At 35.6% G+C, this 23,344-nt stretch overlaps 1 protein-coding gene across 4 annotated transcripts; it reads left to right on the top strand.

The window, feature by feature from the left end:
* On the top strand, positions 1–18,277 carry LOC138315832 (putative per-hexamer repeat protein 5). Of its 4 annotated transcripts, none has more exons than XM_069257126.1 (17): positions 1–157; positions 3,408–3,525; positions 4,806–4,942; positions 6,035–6,085; positions 6,302–6,412; positions 7,016–7,030; positions 7,336–7,413; positions 7,657–7,692; positions 9,464–9,481; positions 9,682–9,795; positions 10,409–10,486; positions 12,035–12,484; positions 13,631–14,611; positions 15,221–15,337; positions 15,954–16,076; positions 16,933–17,044; positions 17,586–18,277. In XM_069257126.1, the coding sequence occupies exons 1-17, from the start codon at positions 64–66 to the stop codon at positions 17,713–17,715; spliced, it is 2,763 nt and encodes a 920-aa protein (XP_069113227.1). In that variant the 5' UTR covers positions 1–63; the 3' UTR covers positions 17,716–18,277. The 4 variants fall into 4 exon arrangements, with proteins under 4 accessions (XP_069113227.1, XP_069113226.1, XP_069113224.1 ...); XM_069257125.1 differs by having other exon boundaries at positions 7,654–7,692; positions 18,104–18,277; XM_069257123.1 differs by having other exon boundaries at positions 7,654–7,692.
* The last annotated feature ends 5,067 nt before the right edge of the window (positions 18,278–23,344 follow it).

Genomic DNA, 23,344 nt, shown 5'->3' with positions numbered 1-23,344 from the left:
AAGATAAAAGCGACGAATCATTCTTTTCGCCCTCAGCAATCGTAGACACTCGGAACGATCGTCATGAGAATCCTGGTCTTGCTTGCGGTGTGTCTGGTATGCGCGAATGCCTTGAAAGGCAAACGTCGTACTAGAGTTATACGTCAATCAGGTTCCGGTGAGTGGATTTATTTTAAACATGGTTCCACATGATTGCTTTAATTTTTTCGTCAGTTTTTGGATACACAGACATGTGCGAAATAAGCAGGACTGAAAAACGTTTTATTTCAGATGTAACAAAAAATGTTATTCCGAATGGAGGGTTATGTTATTTGGGAGATATAAATGCATAAAAAATGCGATTTGGAATGATGCTATAAGACTCTTTTATATGTGGATATTAAGGATAGGGATATTCTACCCGAGGGTCACAAAATGTCGTAAAGCCCGAGGCTTGCCAAGGATTTTACTACATTTTGTGATCCCAAGGGAAGAATATCCCTTTCCTTCATATCCACTTATGAAATAGTATTTTTCTCTCATACATCGGTGTTTAAGTCCAACTTTACTACTACGACTTTCCGTCATTTTGAAATGAATTCGAAAAAGATTCAGTGAATGCAAATAATTACTCCATGTACGATAATTGTGTGATATTTTCAACACATATTCTATTGTTTGTGTCTTTAAAAGTAAATACAGTATAGTTTCTGGGAAAAAATGTTAAAATTGTACCGAGAAACTAGTAATTTTGTTGACGGTGTGACGTCAAGAGGCTCTATTGCATGGGTAGGCATGCAATACAGCTTCAGGCGACATGAGTGTATTGCCCTAGACCAGCCAGTATTACACGTGTAGGTATGAGAGAAATTCCGATATTGCATTTCTGATAAAGATGGCCGCCTAAGATATCGATTAGCAATTCCATATTTATATCAAGACGTCGGTGTATCAACATGGAGGATACTAAATTTACAATGGAAAAGATTACATCATTATTATTATCATTCTATATGATTTTCCTAAATACAAAAAGGAAATTTCCAGTAAAAGAAAAATATAAGTTCATTGATACTTGAGGAAAAGAAAGCACATATAATATATAATCTACTCAATTGAATAATTTGCATGAAATTACGAATTTTTGCGTACAGACATGGAACTAATCAGTTCCGTATTTATTATGTATCCGATGGAAGTGACAGAACAGGACATTTACTTATCGGTATAAGTTAAAGTATCATCCTAGTCTGCGTTATATGTAGTATCATAAGGCATAGCTTGAGTTGTCTGCAAAAATAAGCCGAGCTTTCTATTATCCAGTCCTTGTGATAATCTTGACATGTATCCTTACTCGTTACCGGAAATATATTGCAGGGCGTTTGTGGATCACAATACATGTTCTGTTATAATTACTACAGAAAACATCTTAATTATAGCAAAGGAGCATCTTCAACAAAAACTATCATCATGAGCTGATGAAGCAGCTTATATAGAAGTCTACATGTCTAGAACAGAAGAAAAATGTTCAACTTTATACATTAGTGAGAGGGGAGGTAATTTAAGGCAAAACCACGCATGGACATCTGCTGGCGACCCCAACACTTACTGTTGATATACCTGTGACAAATGGCTGCTGAGCCATGTTGGTCATGGTGTATATGAGTTCTTGAAGTCAGATTCGAAGTGCTTGTGGCGAACTACGATATTTCAGCTGCCATCCGATAATGGGATTAGATTGTGTTCGAACTGCGACACCGTCTACCACTATCCATGGCTAGTTGGCACAAACATATTTTATGTAGTTAAAATATAGGTAGTGTTTCGGTGATAACACATTTCATTTTCTGATAACGTGTTGTCACTCGATATTCTTAACCGTGCAAAATCGAATTATTCCAGATTGCCGGATTCCCTTTACTTGAAAATAATCAAATATGTTCACTGATGTTTCGTTTCGGAACGTAAGTTTTCCGGACTATCGGGGCCAGCATTTCGTAAGTCTCCTGTATGTATTTTGATTTACCATTGAAATATGCAACGCATGTGCCAAAATAAAAAACAAAACTAATTAATGAGCCGAGAACGCGTTGACATTACTGAAAACATTTTCATTTTGGAGAAATACATGTTAATTGAGCTGTCTTTTGAATACAGAAAAGCGAACTCTTTTAGCAGTTATTGGCTTTTAAAGTTAAAATTTTAGTTGACCATCATTATCATACAACGATTAGATATGTATGTGTGGCCTTGACGAGTGTAGCAGAACATGCATTGCACTTCACCAGCACTAAACACCTGACGACTCTTCGACTTGTGTGTGACGATCACGTATTGCCGATAAGGCAACACATGCTATTGTAATGAACCGTCAGCATTTAATACCAGAATAAACTTTTCTAGACGGAACAATTGCACGTGACATGTACCGGATGTCTGACATGACCTCACTTATCCAATACCAGACTACATGAACTCTTGGTATCGGTATCCTGCTATCTTGAAATTGATCTAATTTAATCATTATCCTGAGTATTATCAATAGACATGAGCTGTTTAAAGGACATTATGAAAAATAGTAATGATATTATAAAAACATCTTTTTTCAGTATTTCAAAGGTCAGCAATTTTCAACATTTCAGTCAATATCCTTCTTTTTCAATGTAGATGTTTCTACTTGATGAACTTATATTTATGATATGTGTGCTATAATTAGGGCGAAATCAAAGACTGAAAATAAGTCTTCGTCCATTTAGATATACAAAATCCATTGCTTTTATTGCGCTACTGCTTTTTCTTATTTTCTCGCTTTATATTCTCCTCTTCAATTTGTGAAGTCATTTGTACGTAGGTAACAATAAAATGGAAGGAATATCAAAAAAGAAAACATAGTGATTCTACGACATATTAAGGCATGATGATTGCCAGCTATAACAATGCCACGGAGAGTCATGTGTAATGTCTCCTATAAACATACCTCTTCATTTATTGAGGCACCTTCATCAATAAGTCTTGGATTTGATCTTTTTAATCACCCCTTTAGTGATGTTCAATTTTCACTTATTGGATCGAATACGGTATTAAAGACTATGTAAATGTAGAAACCGGACTGCACAGAAAAAAACCGTCGAGTTCATCGCATTTATATTCAGGTTTATTTAACCATGATTATTGCTTTATTTGATATCCATGGGGTTATAATGGTTTGGCAATGCTTTATCATAATAACGATTTGTGAACCAGATGGAAAATACTTATTTAGTCTTCCACTTAACTGTATACTCTATAATCTAAATGGTTTCTGACAAGTATTTCAAAAAGGTTATCACTTTTTTATGACTTTATGAAACACATATAAAAGACATAGTGTAAACTTGACATTGAAGCTTGATAGCAGTGGTTTACGTTTCGTTGGTATTTATTTCAAGGTGGGGGATGTCAGTATGAAGGAAAGGTCTACCAACAAGGTCAGACATGGACAGTACCATGCAAGTATGACTGTACATGTCAGGATGGCGTCGCCGGTAAATACCAATGTACCGAAGTGTAAGTAATATACCATAATACTAATTTACATGTGTGTAAGTAAGATACCAAAATACCAATGTACCGAAGTGTAAGTAGGATACCAAATACCAATGTACACATGTGTAGGTAGAATACCAAAATACCGATGTACAAAAGTGTAAGTAGGATACCAATGTAAAGATGTGAAGGTAGAATACCAAAATACCAATGTACAGAAGTATAAATAGAATACCAATGTACAGATGTGTAGGTAGAATACTAAAATACCAATGTACAGAAGTGTTGGTAGGATACCAAAATACCAATGGACAGATGTGTAAGTATGATACCAAAATACCAATGTACAGATGTGTAAGTATGATACCAAAATACCAATGTACAGATGTGTAAATAGGATACCAAAATACCAATGGACAGACATGTAGGTAGGATACCAAAATACCAATGTACACACGTCCAGGTAGGATACTCATATACCAATGTCAAAATGAATACATAACTAGTATCTTACACTACAAGGTTTATTTTGGTGAGAGACTTAGGAAAGCTGAGCATTACTTTGCATGTCGGGCACCAAAATAAAACGTGTATTTTAAGATACTAACCGTGTATTCTATTTATCCTCCAATTATTATGACATTCAAGACGAAAACAAATTTTAGTTACCTACTTTGTTTCAATCAAATCGAGACTATTCTTTGGTGCGAAGGAAAAAAATCATTCACTAAATTGAAAGAGAGTGTAATCATTTTTTACTACTATGGGAAGTATATTAGCGTATACTCAAACATTACTAGCAGTTACATGCAGTGTGTAATATTGAATCAATATGAAAATATTAAACATTGATTATCCGTCATCCACCGTAAAAATGACGTAATTCCTGTGAATTTGATGTCATTTTTAGTTGGACTGAATGACGTTTCATTCCCTGGAAGGTTACAGTTTTGGGTGTAGTTAAAACAGTTCCGTCAGATGTTGAACAAATTCACATAATAGTATTGACGGATAAAGCACAAGTTTATCCAGCGGTAGTTATCCATTAGTATATACGATACCCAAATGCCATTGCACAGAAATATAAGTAGGATACCGAGGCATTTTCGCAAATTACACTTTCACGAATTATATATAAATCGAAACAAATATTCAACTTATTGAAATTTCGCGTTCTATCTAGTAAATATTTTTTATCAGTTATTGCAAGGATCAAATGTTCGCAATTCGCAAAAACGCGAAAATATGATGAGGTAATGAATTCATTGAATTGTCACTGTCATTATCTCATTCTTTCACAGATGCCCACACTATGACAACCTGCCACAGGGATGTTTCATGGTCAAAGATCCCAATTCCTGTTGCTCTTCACCTCAATGTAACTTCCAGACAAGTGGAGGTGGCGCCACAGGCATGGGAACACAGGGATCAGGACAAGGTAAGGTCAAAGGTCAAAAGAAATAGCCTTACTCGAATCAATTGGATGACGTATAATCATAATACTTTGTCCGCCATCTCCTTTTAATTGTACCGTTCTTAAAGTGATATTTGTCCAACAACGGATCATCTAGTCTACGTATATTGCATAATGTATATTTTACATTTTGTACATTAGTCTATTTTTAAAGATGTAATATAAGATGTACTCAACACTACAAAACGTCGCATGTCCTAAGAACTTGGAAAAAATCGCTGCTTATTTTCTTCGATAGCAAGAGATTACAGGCTTATTTTCAAGTGCCGGCTTAGTTTCAAATTGGCATCTTTCGAGAGTATTTTAGCGTGAGTCAAATATATGGTACGTTTTTTTGTTTTTTTTTTTAAATGGGTTGTTCATAATTTCTGTAAACATAATAGTGGTTATACTCATAATTTGTTGTAATTCATTTTTATTTCAATTCAAATTACGTATCTGAGTTGGTATTAAGATGGTTATATTCCATCGCCGTTTGTCAATTTCAACAGTGTAGGTAATAATGAGGTAATGAAGCATATCGATTGTAGGGTATAACTATAGGTGTGTGCGATCAGGCTTGAAAGTGTGATACCTTGACCTTATCAGGGATCTAGCGTTGGCCGTTCTATTGTTTAGAGGATAAGCGGCATCTAAATAATTTCTATGCAGATTAAATGAGAAAATTGGGAGGTACACAACCATCACTTACTAATATTATAGATTTCTTTTTCCAAATGCTATCAAACATGATAATACATGATTTATTTTGCATTTGGTGTATGCGCATTCCGAACTTTAAGTAAGACATAGTGTCATGGATAGTTTTACAGGATGCTATCATTATTTTCAATATTTTTATATTAAAGTTAACCAAGAAATTGTCACTGGTGGTGATGTAAATTGAGGCGTATTGTTGTAACTGAAGAAAAAAAAATGATTCGTCTGCTCCTCTTTTAGATAGAGAAATTACCATCGTCAGCGTTTTGTGTTGAGATAATTGAAATTGTTTATTGATTTTAACACTACATTACTATTTATGATTAAGTAATCGATATGTGAGTATTTACTATACAGGGGGTTCTGTGGTGATCCAGAGTAGCGGGGGAGCTGGTCAAATGCAGACAGGTGCGTGTTTAAACGTGTATGTTGTAATAAATGCCCCACTATATGACAGCATATTGAACTGACTTTCCGAGAGCGATATTTTAGTCGCATTTAGATAAATATAAATTAAATGCCCTAATCAAGTCATAATATAAAGCTTCAGTATTCAATTCCCAATCATATATAACATAAAGGACAGTTCTATATTACCACTCAGATATTGGATTCCAATTTCAGCAACGTGCGTGGATACATTAAGCAATTGTAAAGATTATGATGCTTCAACCTGCACGAATCCAGATTATGCTGGATGGGTCAAGGACAACTGTGCCAAGACCTGCAACAAATGTAAGTTATCATGGTCTGTAAAATTAAATATAAAGGCCTAAACGTGTCTTTGTGATCAGTGGTTATTTTCAATTACATTGAAATATTTGGTTTCAATATTTCCAAGAAAATCGGTATAAAATATACTCATCCTTATGGTTAGCATACGACACTACCCATTACTGGATTGATAAAGTTGTATATTCATATTGATTATATTATTTAATGTTACCATATTACCAGCTGCTAATAATTAATTTGTATACCTAATTTTACAATCTAATTGGCCTAATATGGCGCGATTACTCGACGTTATCGTGCCGTCATAATAGAGGCATTATTGACGTTGTGTATTGAATATCTTGAGAAATGAATGGAATCGTGCGTTTAAACGATTTGTTATCGTATAAAAAAACATAAGCCTAGAAGTCACCTTTTTGATTTCATTCAGTTATGCAATAAATTCTGTCACGCAGATTCACAGAGTTTGCAAATACAATTTATTCATACCTGGATGAAATAAAAACAATAGTGACATGAATGCTTAATTAAGAAATGGAAGATTATGTTCATTCAAAACAATGATAAAAGATGGTTGATTTATAATTTTCCATTACTTTGCAGGCGGTTACAGTTCAGGTATGTATGCGCCATTTGGTTAAATCTAGTTAAATGCTATTTGCCAACGAAAATATTTGAAAGTCAGAGCACATTTATTATAAAATAATATTGCAACAATCATACATCATCATTATCGCCATCACCACCATTATCATTTTCATAATCTTTTAAATTGTATCTTTTATGTATATTTGTTTATACAATTCAAGGTAGCGTGGAATACAGCATGCATTTACGAAATCAAATAAGGTTAAGTCGATTGCGTTGCAACACGTAATTACATCTCCATCTGATTATCAAGGTAAAAAAATTTGTTGACTCAGGAACTTCTATGGGACAGACAGGAGGTGGTTCTATGGGACAGACAGGAGGTGGTTCTATGGGACAGACAGGAGGTTCTAGTAAGCATATACATGTACTTGATTATGTTATTAAATCTAAATTAGAAAGAGCTACACAATATACTTTGTAAGTGGAACACCAATTGTTGTTATACTGCAATTATAGGTTCAACTAAATGTAATTGACAATTTATCTTGATAAGCACATTCTTCTTTGAAACACACAATGTACAGTAATTCTACAATATGGCAATGGAAATGCAATCGGTTTGAAATATTTCTCTTTTATATTTCAACAAGCAGGTGGTGGGGATGGTGGATTCCATTTGATCATGAACCGTGAGTACACACAGTATATCTATAACCCGCTGTTGAGAGATATGTATACACATGCCCTTGTAAGGGTTCTCCTATAAGGGCGTATCCCAAGTAACAATACTTCTGTCTGATATTTTACCCAGGAGTGTTTTCATGATTATTCCATCTTTAACAATATTGTCCATATACATTAGATTTTTTTTTTTAAATTATGTAACTTCTCGTATCAAATTTTGTGGTTTTGTTAATTATCTGCCTAATGCTCCCATAACACCACACTTCAGATATAAGGGAAAAATTGTTGTTTTTTAAATATTTTTTTCTATAAGTTAGATACTGAAATATAAAAATAAAAACAAAGCATTTTGTTTTAAATTAGGAACATTTCAGCGTTTAGTATTTATTTATTTTACAGATCAACCGGGTTTTTCCTCAAAATTATAAAACACTTGTTTCTAAATTATCTTCCCGTTGCCTTCGACAGCAGCTATATCTACTTAGTTCTGATAGTATCACAACTGTGGCGGTATTTTCTTTTACATTGTCCTGTTTGCTGTCACGTACTTCAATTTACACACAAATTCCGTTCGCTATCTTTGAAAGTGTTTTATCGAGTGTTTAAAACGTTCTTGATTATTCGATTAGTTAACCCATTAGCAATGGCAATATGATACAAATGTTAGATTTCGAGGTATCTAAATAATCTTTTTCTCACAACAGTTCAATTTGATAATAGTTCCATCGATTTATAACCAATTTTATGGTAGTTACTGCTCCTGCTTAGCGCTCAGCATGCAGGGAGTGGGACGACTGGTTCGCCCGTTGTCAGTATAATGTGACCGGTTGGGGTGTGTTGCTTGGTAACTTTGGCGGCATGCTTCATTGATATAGTACTATAAAAAGGGCAACAGTTCCACTATACAAGAGGACACAACATGAATATACCGCAGTCTTCCAAATCACGCACCTCACACAACATAAACGCAACATACCGCATACATGGTAGGCCGTCCTTACATAACCATATCTGTTAATAGGACGTTAATAAATCAATCAAACAAACAAACAAAAATAATAGAAACAGCCGTTTGAAAAATTTCGTAACATATCGTGATCAACTCAAGTTACTGTACCCATTATCGTGATTTAAAAAACGATATATTTGATCTAAAAATGTTCAAGCAAAAGACAGAAAACGTGTCATGTTTTCCATCATGTACTTAGTAAATCATATCGTAAGATAATGGCCGATTATGACGGAAGTAATGACGCCCGCCATGTCTTCGTGTTTTCCGCTCGATTACTCAAATATTTATCGTCCAATTTCAACCAAATTTTATTAATTGTTTTATATGAATGTGATCTCGGATTAGCTTAGTAATGGTCGAAATCCGTAAATATTTGCACGAGTTACGGGACTTTAAAATCGTCAAAACATGGTTTCCGCTCGATACCTTGAGTATTTATTGTCAGATTTCAACCAAATTTGGTATATTACGTTCTAAAACTTTAAAATATCAAAGATAAATTTGATATTTTATCTCTCTACACTCAAAAAGGTATATAAAAATAGCATTTTGTAGAGAGCGGCATTCAAAATTTCGATAATGAGTGCATCACGATAATGGGCCGCCAGTCAGTAGTTTGTATTTCCTTGGTAACTTAAGTCTCTCGTGAATGAAACTTTTGTTTTTATTTCAAAGGCATTTCGTATTTACGTAAAATAGATCACTCCCAATGTTGAAATTATTAATGACAAATAATATTTACAAACAATATTTCAATATTTCAGCCGGAACCAGTGGTAGTTGTGAGTACACATTTTAATAAATCTTAGCTTCAATTATCTTATAGCATAATTATCATATAGCTTATTCAGATTTAAGTTAGTCCTCCCGTAATAAAAGCAAATCAACTTGACATCTTTTCGTTGTGCTATCATTACTGAGCAGGTCATACACACATATATGATGAGAATGATGGTTGTTTGAAAAGTTGGTTATATTTCAGCTTCCTGTACCGATAAATTGAACAACTGTGCGGCATACACACAGAGCGTCTGTAACGATCAACAGTACAATCAATGGGTACTCCAGAATTGCCCAGCCTTCTGTAACAAATGCGGTAAGTACGTCGGGGATAACTTTCTAATACATCGACAATGGTAATCAAAATATACTGTAATCCTACCTATCTTTGCGCAATCGATATTATGTTTTTCAATATGTTGTTAGATTCGCACGTTCGTAGTAATTGTAAAACAAACAGAATAATATTGTGTAAGTAGCCCAATCACTTTTTAACAAACTGTTCGTTAAAACATGTGGTATACAGTAGATGGACGTGTATGCAGGTATCACAAACCATACGCTTAATGGAATGTGAAATTCCCTTTCCCAAATGATACTGAGACTATTTATTTTATACTGCTAAATGTATGTAACACCAAGTCGTCGTCGTCCATTTTCATTGCAGCTGTCGATAAAACTCATCCATCACTAAATCAATTTCTCGTATTCCTATCGTGATTTTTTTTCTTTGAGATCATATATTATCAAATATTGCATTTACGTATTTTTTTCAATCAATTTAAAATTGAAAAAAAAAATCTTATAATAATCTTTAGCATATCAAACGTATGTCATATGTGGACACCAATTAAGTGAATTAAACAGTGGACAAAGGATATTTCGATGAGTAGTTTAATTACCGTTTAACATCTGCATTAACGACATAGGAATGCTGACTAGTAGCACAGGAACAATGACCGGAACCGGAACGGGATCTGGAGGGAGCATAGTTATTCCAGTAATAGGCATGTGTAGTTACATAAAACAATCGCTTTTCTTTGGTTTTCAGCAGCCTACAAGCTTTCAATATAATTGCTACCTCTACAAACCTTTAATGCTTAAAGTTTCATATTGATCATATGTCTATCAAAATGACGACCAACCCGCCTGAAAGATATCAAAGTTTCAATATTGACTGACAGCAATACATGGTAATGGTATGTCATGTCAGTAACAGCATACATAAGTGCATCTGACTAAAATGACAAGCTTGCTTCTGAAAGATGCTTTGTGTGTGTCACCTATGCAAAATTACACCAAATTAGTTATGTTCCCTTTTTAAATTAAGTAACAATTAAACTTAAAAAGGGTAACGACTCCTGTATGTGACGTAAACATAAATTCCAAACGTTTATTGTTTGCTGTCGCCATAGCTGCAATGGCTGTGTTCTTTTACGTGTTATTACAATGATTGAAGCTTAATAACAAAGAAAGTGAGCAGAATACATAACCTGATCGCATTATAGTTATATCAATTGATTGTTCTCTGCATGTCAACTGTTTTAATGGAAGTGAGTTCATCCTTCCAGGTTAATCACATGTGTAATTCATGATTGACTTCCGTGAACGTCCATGTGCTATTATAACCATCGTTATCATCCAACTTCACACTGGTTGACTGTATTGTCCTATCTTTATCTATATCAACTGCATTTTAACTTAAACTTATTTTCTTCAATTCATTCATTGGGATGTTGTATATTGAACACAATAGAAATATGCACAAAAGATACAACCAAACTTGTACTTATTTAACGTCTCTGTAAACGTTTAACAAGAATACTTTTTATTTTTTTTGAATTCGCATCTGATGTATCTATATTGTAGTTTAGATTGTTTTTGTATTTTAATTGCATGTTGAGGAGGTAGGTCTTGTTGTTTGTACACTGTACGGTGAAATTATGGTAACTTCCATTGAATTTTGTATTGCTTTGTATTCATTTTACGTCCGTTGCTCTTTTTGAAAACCTGCATTGGTATTTTGTGACAATGTCATTCCCATCACGCCTCGCTTTGTTAAAAAAAATATTTTAGATATAATTGTCGTTGGACTTATTTCTTTGACGACTCTTATCCCACTGTCTCATTTTATGTTATTTTAATGACTGTTACTCTGTATTTGATAATTCAAAAGGGTATAACTTTACATTTTTAGTGTTCGCTTGAGGTTTTTCTAATGTCATCTGGATGATTATGCATCTATTGATTATTTATGTAATAAACTCGCGTTTCTTCTTCAATTAAAAGTAATATTTTCCTTCTTAATATAATAGACAGTTTACATATCTCGTTTTTCTGTTACTACAATTTCATTTAATTTTCGTTTATTACTATTGAAATTAATGTACATATATACCGATTCTTAATTTATGTTTTCTTCTTTAATGTTTCATAAGGTTTATGATCATTAAAGGAATGTAACCTTAATTCCAGTTATAATACTGGGTCTTACCAACATACATCATGTAAAGTAAATTTAATATTAATAGATTGAAATCATTTCCGCTTCATAGGAGGTGGTTCAATGACCGGATCAGGTACCTACCCCAACAGCGGAACTGGCTCAGGCTCTTACCCCAACAGCGGAACTGGCTCAGGCTCCTACCCCAACAGCGGAACTGGCTCAGGCTCCTATCCCAACAGCGGAACTGGCTCAGGCTCCTATCCCATGACCGGAACTGGTAGCGGCACCGGAACTGGTTCCGGCACCTACCCCAACAGCGGAACTGGCTCAGGCTCTTACCCCAACACCGGAACTGGCTCAGGCTCCTACCCCAACAGCGGAACTGGCTCAGGCTCCTATCCCAACAGCGGAACTGGCTCAGGCTCCTATCCCATGACCGGAACTGGTTCCGGCACCTACCCCAACACCGGCACTGGCTCTGGCATATACCCCAACACCGGAACTGGCGCCTATCCAAACACCGGAACAGGCTCTGTAATGTACCCGAACACCGGAACAGGTATTATTATACATTTTTTCCTTCTTCTGATATACCATTGTGTCATTTCTCATTGTTGAATGATTTCAGTTCCTGTTTTGATTACACACAAAATGTCTTAAGTAATCTTAATGTTGATGGATGGTTTTCAATATTGTTTATGGTCTTTTAAATGTTTTAAAAAAACTAATAAATTAAGTTTAACTTTGAATAATATATGTAACAAATACAATAGCCGTTTAAATGGCATGACAACAAATTTTAGTCCTTAGATCATCAAATGAATCATTATGTACTTTATTATTTTCTTTTGTTGATTGTTTTTAATTTCATCACTATTCCATGAACAAAAAGAAAAAGTAACTACATTTATTGTTATGTGTAAAATAAGTAAGGGGAGCAAAATTTTACTTCAAATCAACTTATGAAGTTGATAATATAATCATAATATAATAATACTAAAAAACGTGCTTTGGAATGCTATAGTTAGATTTTTTTGTTGCTTTTCACGCTATCTATAATTGTTTTGGGTTTAAGCATATAACGCATGTTACAGAGTTATTGCCTCCGGTTAGATTTGATTTTACGAAAAACACAAAAATGCAGACCATCCAATTTCTCAAGCAATGAAAGCTTAACATATTGCATACGCTGTACAAACATGTGGTTTCATCGAGGTGTGAGCACAGCAAAAACTAGCCTAGCTTGTATGCATCATTGTATTTCCCTGCAGTTGGAAGCTACCTAAGGTGTCAACAAGATACGCTGGATACTATCCCAAAAGTAACAATTCATTGCCGGCTTTCATTAAACACATGGGAGACTTAGCCTGTAGGAGTCAAAGCCTTTCCTTGCAGTTGAAACATAGGCATGGTGACAGTAAGATTCGTTGTAAACTAAATAAAAAAACACTGCCAGCTTAAATGGTATGCATGGGAAACCTGGCTTACAGATGTCAATGCTTTAACCTCAAATTCCATTGAACTTTGGAATGGAAGTTATATTCAACGACGTTGAGCATACCGGATTATGGTAATGTATTAGAAGAGTGGCTTCTGTGGTCCATTTCAACCTTCCACCTGCTTGGAACGGCCAGATAAAAACATGTTTTGACAAAAGACTATTTGCACATCCATATCAATCTAATCATAAAGAATTTTATTGAAGGGACTGGAACGTACCCAAGCGGTACAGGTGGAACCGGCACTGGTGGCTACCCAAGCGGTACCAGTGGAACCGGCACTGGTGGCTACCCAAGCGGTACCGGTGGAACCGGCACTGGAACTTATCCAAGCGGTACAAGTGGAACCGGCACTGGTGGCTACCCAAGCGGTACCGGTGGAACCGGCACTGGAACTTATCCAAGCGGTACAGGTGGAACCGGCACTGGAACCTACCCAAGCGGCACAGGTGGAACCGGCACTGGAATATATCCAAGCGGCACAGGTGGAACCGGCACTGGTGGCTACCCAAGCGGTACAGGTGGAACCGGCACTGGTGGCTACCCAAGCGGTACCGGTGGAACCGGCACTGGAACTTATCCAAGCGGCACAAGTGGAACCGGCACTGGTGGCTACCCAAGCGGTACCGGTGGAACCGGCACTGGAACTTATCCAAGCGGTACAGGTGGAACCGGCACTGGAACCTACCCAAGCGGCACAGGTGGAACCGGCACTGGAACCTACCCAGGCGGTACCGGTGGAACTGGAACAGGAACCTACCCAAGTGGTTCAGGTGGAACTGGAACAGGAACCTACCCAAGTGGTTCAGGTGGAACCGGCACTGGAACCTACCCAAGCGGTACCGGTGGAACTGGTACTGGAACCTACCCAGGCGGTACCGGTGGAACTGGAACAGGAACCTACCCAAGTGGTTCAGGTGGAACCGGCACTGGAACCTACCCAAGCGGTACCGGTGGAACTGGTACTGGAACCTACCCAGGCGGTACCGGTGGAACTGGAACAGGAACCTACCCAAGTGGTTCAGGTGGAACCGGCACTGGAACCTACCCAAGCGGCACCGGTGGAACCGGCACTGGATCATACCCAGACGGTACCGGTGGAAGTGGTATTGGATCATACCCAGGCGGTACTGGCGGTAGTTCAGGAACTGGAGGTGGTGTTATTTCTGTAGGTGGTTCTGGGTATGGTACGTAGATGATTGTCGATCTTTGTACGGATTGGGAAATAAAACTTTCCTTTTAAGAATCACATGATAGATAGGTGGTTCAAAAATTAATGTATTTTTGTGTCATAAATAATTCGTGATAATCGTTCTTTCTTCACAGCAGGTATATATGTGTGTCGTTGACCAATAACGGTAAAACCAATAGAACTGTTTCCTGGATAACTTAGGTATACAAACTACCTATAATTATTGATCTCGTTGTCTAGGACGCTTCCAATTAATACGAACATATTTTCACCCGTTACAAATTTACCAATAATAATACTTAAAACAATCATGGATCACAAATACAATGATACAAAAAAGAGAATAAAAAATAGCATATCAAAACCGAAAAGGAGTTGAAAACTTTGTACTTTTGATTTTTTTGTTCAATAAACATTATCGACCAAGCATTTTATTCTGTTCCAATATTTAAAATTGAGATGTATTTATATTGTCTTTTAACATCCTCGTTATCGCATGGTTCATACAATCCGTGTCCATTATATGTAAAATCAAGCAAAAACCAACACTCTCTGCAATGGTTTAATTAGTGTGTATGTGTCTATATTTGAAGTATCTTTGCAGGTTCCTGTGCTGATAGAATCAGTAACTGCGCCGCCTATGGTCAGAGTGTGTGTACAGATGCTACTTATGCCGGGTGGGTGAAGGACAACTGCGCCAAGACCTGCAACAAATGTAGCGGTACGTACACACGATATCGATTAATCATTATATGGTAATTAACCTTGGCTCTAACGCGTTTCTTTTATAGGCATTTAATCAATTTTGCGTTAAAGTCTGCTGACCATTTCATTTATAGCAATTTATCTAGGGTTTGAAAACCAACCTTAATCAATGACTTACAGTGTAATAACTTGGTGTAGATAATCGTTTCACAGCTCGAATTACAAAATTTAATATCAATATCACTGGCTTTACTGAAATAAGTCAAGATAACGTTGAACGAGTTACAGTACTTAGAAGTGCATTGTTTTGGGATGTAATTTGTAACACAAATTTATTAAAATGTAGCTAATGAAACCTTATATGTAAAAATGTTGTACTAGAACCTGTAAATCATTATCAATTTAAAATGTTAAAAATTAATGACTTAGCTTTATACAGTAAAGATTTTAGCATCAGCACCATTAATACATGGAATTGAAATATTTCGGTGAACTTAAAATCGGTTAGGTTATATGTTGTCTAACGTCAAATATCAATTAGGTCATTCACAAGCGAATGCACTAGCTTCGTATTTCCATGAGTAAATGGAACTAGGAGGAAAACTAATAAACAAGTTGCCGTCAATTTGTAGGTGGAACCATGACATCTGGAACCAATGCCGGAAGTGGTTATTATGGACCTGGAGGTAGCGGTATGAGCGGTATGACAGGAAGTGGAACTGGATCTTCTGGGGTTGTCACTGGACACTCAAACGGTTAGTATATATATGGTATTTTATCTTACTGTCTGCATCCACAAATCATAAAATAGCTGATAATGACATTTGCAAATTGTTCACGATAAAAAATAATTAAGACAGAAAAGATGACACAGTAAGCTTATTTTTGTTGAGTATGGATATTTATTCAAAGTCAAAGATTTGCATCCACACTTTCTTCTCTTTCGGATGGTATCGATTATATCATGCGCATAAATAGACGTATGCAGTATCATTCTCGGATTTTAGTATTTATTCAAATCCTTAAATGTTCTGAACACTGGTACGCTTACTATAGACATATGATGTTACATCATCATTCCTTTCAGTGCTGTTTTTGTGCATATAACTAAGGAAAACTATCCATTTCTGTGTTATTTAAACATATTTATACAACAAGTATTATGAAACAAAAATGTTTCAGTTACTTTAATAAAATTGAAATTATCTGTTACAATCTTACAGTTATTCAAACAGATTGAAATAACGTTATTGAATATTACTTTAAGGAATAAAAAAACAAGAACAAAAGTAAATAAAATGATCTTTGGTTTAATCAAATGAAAACTAACATTTGAAATTAGTCTTTTGTGAACAAGTTTAAAAATCAAATATTACTTTCATCATTTTCTGCAAAATTCCTTCAAAATTCCAGTTCAAGTTATAACATCTGTAGAAACGATAAATACTAATAATGTTGATAATAAAATGATCACTTTTCCAATCAACAAACAATATTCTGAGGCTCGTAAGCTGTATGGCATTGGTCGTTGTCTTGGAGTATGATTGGAGATGTGATTGTTCTTTGTTTTATAATCAGTCAATTATCACCACAAATGATTGTTACTCGAAGGTTGTGCCTACAAGGGCCAGGCTTATCAACAAGGACAGACGTGGAAGGACGGTTGCGACTACAGGTGCACCTGTACTGACGGTAGCCAGGGCAGATATAGCTGCCAACAGCTGTAAGTAAACCCAATATATCAGTTATCTCTCTTTTCTGAATTTTGATCTGGGCATTTGCACCTGTCAGTCTTTAGGATGACCGCGGTACTTGACTACTCGCATTGACCATTTGCTTGCTTTATCCTCAAATATCATCTGTTAGTTCGAAAAAATTAACATACTGCTATACCTTATCAGAAACTTGGCTTAATGTAGCTGGTATATGCGCTTCCACAACGTGTTCTGCTTAACGTATGCCTATTATTCATATTTTCACGCAATACCCAATATAAAAACAAAAATTTGGTCCAATAGATTTTTCAATGATTCACTTGGTTTTCAACATGTGCATTGATCATAAGCCATGGTATATCATAAATGTAATGTATATAAACAACTTTTTGTGCGTATTTTGATCCATCATATATTGTTTCTGTTAAATATGTTTGTCTCATACTGAATTCCTCTAATGACCTTTAACGCTTAACATGCTTTGCTTATCTCCCGGCTATACGGAACTTTGAATCCCTTGACGCTAAGCAAACCCTGGTTTTGTTTAAGATGCGTACAGTGGGATAACCTCCCAAGCGTTTGTCGGATGAATCCTCCTGCTGCAGGGAAATGCTGCAGGACGCCTCAATGCCCGAGTTACGTTCAGCTTAATTATCCAGATAACTACACCCCAGAATAAACCAATCGATGCTCAAGATGTCTGTTCGCTCCTGCTTTTTGGTCGTCTGGAAGTTTTTTGTATAAACGTGTCTTGTTGAATCTCAATAAAAGACATGTGTTATTAACTCACATCGGGAAATAGTATCTTTAAAAATATATTACCTAGAATTCATTCGTTAAATCTCAATAATATGTCTCCTTTGACATTTTTTTACTAATGGCATGTTGCTTATAATGTTTATTCGTGCAATAATCTGTAGAAAGAATATGTCATACTTTTTTTAAATTGGCCAACGTAGTCTCTGTTTCAAAGATAGGCATTTTTTTCATATGATGTTAAAAAGATCAAATTAAAAAACAAACTATTTTGACCGACCTATTTGTGAGTGTCTGGTTCCTATTGGAAGGTGTGTAACCTGGAACCTTCCGTCCGATTGTCATCTGGAACCAGCCCCAGCAGGAAAGTGCTGTCGTACCCCATCTTGTCCGGGAACTGTCAATCTTCATTACCCACCCAACTATGTAGCGGAATAGATCTTAAATATTATACAAACTGCGTAAATAAATGTGTATATATAACATATAGCCTTCTTGTTGAATATATATACAGCCATACAAATAGAGAGTACCCTCTCCCCACACACCATTGTCATCTAAGTATATCAACCCTCTAGTAATACTGCATTAAAAAATCACAGGTTGTTTTATTGTTATCACGTCAAGGTTTAACTGTTGCCGAGAATCGTTGTTAGCAATCCAACACTTGTTGAGAGATTTTTTTACATCGATAAAAATAAAACCAATCCTGTGATTATATTAAATGCACCACTAATCAAATAATGACGTATCAACCCATCTTTCTTGATACTATAGGCAGTGGTTGTTATGTATGAGCACATTGGTTATTTCCCCTTCTTTCTTTCCTATTAAACTTCTGTGCTGAACTGGGCCGTTTCACACAGTTTGCAAACAATATTTTTTCATACCCCGATAAAATTAAAAAATAGTGACATCAATGCTTAAATGAAATCCTTTATCCTTTTCTACCATTCGGAGGTCATAGATCACGTTCAATAACATTTGTATCTGGAATCGCTTGAAGTGGCATTATCTGTCATATCACGTGTTATGGTAAATCATTAGCTCGTCACAAACAATACGCTCAGTAGTTGAGATACATTGTACGTCCTTTTAACCAAAGAATTCACTATATATCATACCGAATCCCGGTAGGCTTGTAAAGAATTCCACTGGCTCTTCATTATCATGGATAATCGTAGAACATCAATCACGTTTTTTGTGTGTAAAACTCTAAGGACAATGGAGATGGGGGATCTTCAAAGCCAATTAAATATTGATTTATGTATATAATTGGACAGGGTACTGGGATAAAAGCGATTGTAATCGGATGGATGTTGACTAGAGATCAGTACAGTAAAATTTGTATATAACATGGAGGCAGGCACAATCACATCAATTTACAATGTGACCAAGACAATATCTGATACCTTATAATGAACATGTCTCGTCTCTTCGCTTATTGATAGCCTTTAATGTATTACTATTCATAATAATTGTTTATGCATCATTATTAAATAGCATCTCGCTATCATTATATACCGTTATTCAAGTACTTGAAACATCTTTATAGTTGTAGCAATCTCTTTGCTCACTATATTATATAAAATAATATCTTATAGAGGCACACATCGTGAATATACTGTTTACTCATTTCCAATAATGTATATTGAACAAATAATGAAGATGTGAAATGCCAAGAAAAAAAACGATTTACAGATTTTGAAATGGGCCTTATGACCCGTCGATATACGAAAAATATAATACAGTTTCTTTGTGACCTGTGAGGTGAGAAAAAAGGTATTCTTAACATTTGACCCCTTTCAGAGCCATTGGGGGTGTGGATCACATAATGATTGTACCATCAAAAAGGTATTCTTAACATTTGACCCCTTTCAGAGCCATTGGGGGTGTGGATCACATAATTCACAATTCTGATTTACCTCTATGAACATGACATTTTCTATATTAACTATATTAATTTCCAAATGAAGTGTATTGTTACCATCACACTTATGAAGTGAAAAGTAGAAGTCTACATTTTAGGCCCTTTGACCTATGAAAACAACGAGCAACGGTGGAAATAAGAAATTAGAATAGGTCGTATCAAGGGTTTTTTTTTTATTATATTTACTTAATAACACAGGACTCTGTTAATTTTTGCTAATCACAGCTATTAATTTCGCCGTTAAGAAAGTTTCCCAAAAGGTGCTATTACATTTTAATACCCATAAGTGACAACCCGATGAAGAATTGTAATAAAAGTATCATTACAATTTTTTATAAGACATGATCTGCTTTTTGAAATACTCTTTCTTAGTGTCCTACCGTTGAAACCGGAGGGGATAAAAGTGTTTGTCTGTCTGTTCGGATTTGGTTTCAAGACGATAACTTTCAAATTGTTTGATGGGTTTTGATCAAACTTCACACAATGGAAGCATATCGGAAAATGCAGCTGGGGATTGAATTTGGGGTCAAAGGGTCGACTAAAAAGGTGAAAACTTGAAAACACTACAACATAATTTGCTCGAACTCCATACAATGGTAACATATAAGATAGCATAGCTTGTGATTGACTTTGGGGTCAAAAGGTCAAATAAAAAGCTCACTGCTACTAAAAATAGGTTGTTTCACAAAATATTAGTTTTCAGACGATAACTTAAGTAAAAATCAACGGATATTGATCAAACTTCAAACAATGGTATCATACAAAAGTACAACTGGGTATTGAATTGAGGGTCAAAAGGTCAAATGCAAAGGCCATTGTAACTATTTAAAATAAATTAGTTCACAAATATTAGTTTCCAAACTTGAGGATACATCAACGGAATTTGTTCAAACTTCATACAATGATAGCATATGAGAAATTAGAATCTGGGATTTAATTTGGGGTCAAAAGGTCATCTACAAAGGCCAGTGTAACTTAAAATAGACTGTTTCAAAATTGTTTTTGTTTCCGGACGATATCTTGACAACACATCAACAACTCGTCGACTCTTTCTTTCTCACGTTCAGGCTTCGTTAGGTCGATTCTGAACTGTAATTTATTGAACTTCTCGTTATTTCGCAGGTTTCTAATGTTCTTTACCAGTGTCCTTATTGTTTCCTTTGACCCCAGAGTAACCAGAAATGGTCTTGTTTTGTCTTAACACGTATCTTGTTTTTCTATCCATATAACCTTTAACCCGTTTTCTGTTGAGTTCATTTCGCAATCATAAAATTATCGTTAATCGCTTCTTTATCTGAGACACCACTTTCCTCTCACTGCTCCGGGATTCCAAACACCGACAAATTATTGCATCTCTTTTACTTTCCATTGTTTCCGATATAACCGAGTCAATAATTACGGTTTCTGGTACATTGATGGCACGTACTTTGGGTTCCTCACATTTTGTGTTTATTAATGTCTCAAATACCGCGATCTTTGTTTCATATACGGCCATTGTCTTTTTACATTTTTCCTCAATCTTCCTTTCCAGTAGGATACTCATTTCTACGACCATTCTGCACGGGATTAAAAAAACATATGGTTCTGGCTTGCTTAGCATTTTGTAGCCCTGGTCCTTAATTTCGGGACAACGGCTGCGTTGCAGATTATTCGCTTTTTTAAATATTTGTGCACACACCTGTCATTTCCACTATTCCTCAATCCATGGATCGTGAAATGTCTCATTCGCGCTGTAATTTAGACGTTCTTTTGGGAACCAGTTAGGATGGTGATTTCCCATTGGTTACGGCCCCGCTGACATTACTTCCCTTCTTGTTTTATCCGTTGTTTCATGCGTATAAACTCCTATTCTTTGAACATTGTTGGATCTATCTGATTGGGGTTTTTTATACAAAAATTACCTCCTATATCGGTAAATGCCTCAAAAATATTCCCGTCACTATGGAGCTCCCGAAGATATGTCTGTAGCCACAGTGTTAACCTCATTTTATTAATACCCCTGCTTACTCTCAATTGAGACCATGACAACGAAATCACATGTCTGTGTGTTTGTAGAAACCAAACAATGTTCAGACATCTACTCCTAAAATACTAGATCTTGTGTTTTAGGGGTTATATAAGTCAAGAACGATGCGCCACTGCAATATGACATCTTAACGTTTTAATGGCGTAAAATAAAACAAAACATTACACATGCGCAGTAGAACAACAGGTACCATGCGGTTACAGACCTATGTACTGATAATCACAGATTTGACCGGATCGGACATGAACATAACACTAGATCATTTACAATTATAGTTGGCAGCAATGTTGGATATCATGTGTAAATGTTGCAGAAAGCTGTCTTGGTAAACATGTCCCTATTCACTTGTTTTGGTAGACTACTATATATCTAAACAACATATTGCAAACTGCTAGGCCAATTTCATTGACACTTCAATGTTTGGACTATATGTAGATTTGCATGCATTTTTTAGTTGACATGATACTTAGGTCATTGTTCATTGTTTTTACCGATTTTGATCTAACTTGGTTAACTGCTGTTACATATAGATGTCTATAATGTGACATATCACATGCTATGATAAAGGTTAGCATGAGGATAAAACGGAGGAACGTTTGACTGGCATGGTCTGAAATATGGGGTAACGGGATGGAAGTCTAATTATAAGTAGCCATTAGTTTACAGTTTCTAGTGTGAAAAAACAACCACGTGATATTTGACGGTTTGAAAACTGAAAGGTTGTATTTTCTATTCTTCGAAATCCCTTATGACATTTCAGCAAAATTCGGCAATACCTAATATTTGCCCTATCAGAAGATGTCCCCGTATTTTTTCATTATTAATTTTTGCGATGAGTTGAATTTAACAAAATACGAGTTATTAGCCATTTCACAAAACCCGTGTAAGGAAAGCGGATTACAATACAATATCATTAGGGTGCCGTGTCGTGAAATCGAACTATGTCTAAATTGTACCCAACCAAAAGAGTCCGTGCCGTTATTGTCCCATGATAATCATTTTTAAACCAAATAATGTGTACAATGATATATATTGATATGGGTGTATGTATAGTGACCTGGCCTCAGGATCACGAAACAATCTTGAGTCCAGAACTTCCTAAACGTTTAGACTTAGCTATTCAAAGATGACGTTACAATAAGTTATATAATTTGTGGTTGGCTAAGTCAAAACTTAAGTCTTAGATTATCCCATTGTACTAGAGCCAGGTTACGAATAACAGACAGACATATGATTTTTGTATACTCCCATCCCCAACAATGTTGTTTCAATAGAGTAACATTTTGTAAAATAATATCCTGATACGTTTTAAAGCAATGATTGCTATATAACTTAATTTGCAGCTTCTTTTATGTGAAGAGGTATTGACTTTGGACGATACGTTTTGATAAATGTAGGTGTATAGCTTTGGGTCAGCTGCCAGGCCCGGGGGTCAAACACCGAATAGTGAAAATGAAATGTGTCTTGATAACAATCGCTAAAAAGTGTTAGTTGGATTAAATTTCAGTGAAAGTTCCTACTAAGAAGGATAAGATTGATAAATCCGTTTAAAACAATTCAAATATGAGAGAATACGGTTCATTGAAACGTATTGTG

This window comes from Argopecten irradians, chromosome 2, assembly GCF_041381155.1.
Source record: "Argopecten irradians isolate NY chromosome 2, Ai_NY, whole genome shotgun sequence".
NCBI lineage: Eukaryota > Metazoa > Mollusca > Bivalvia > Pectinida > Pectinidae > Argopecten > Argopecten irradians.
The sequence above is the reverse complement of the archived record's forward strand: the minus strand, read 5'-3'. Positions and strand labels throughout refer to the sequence as shown.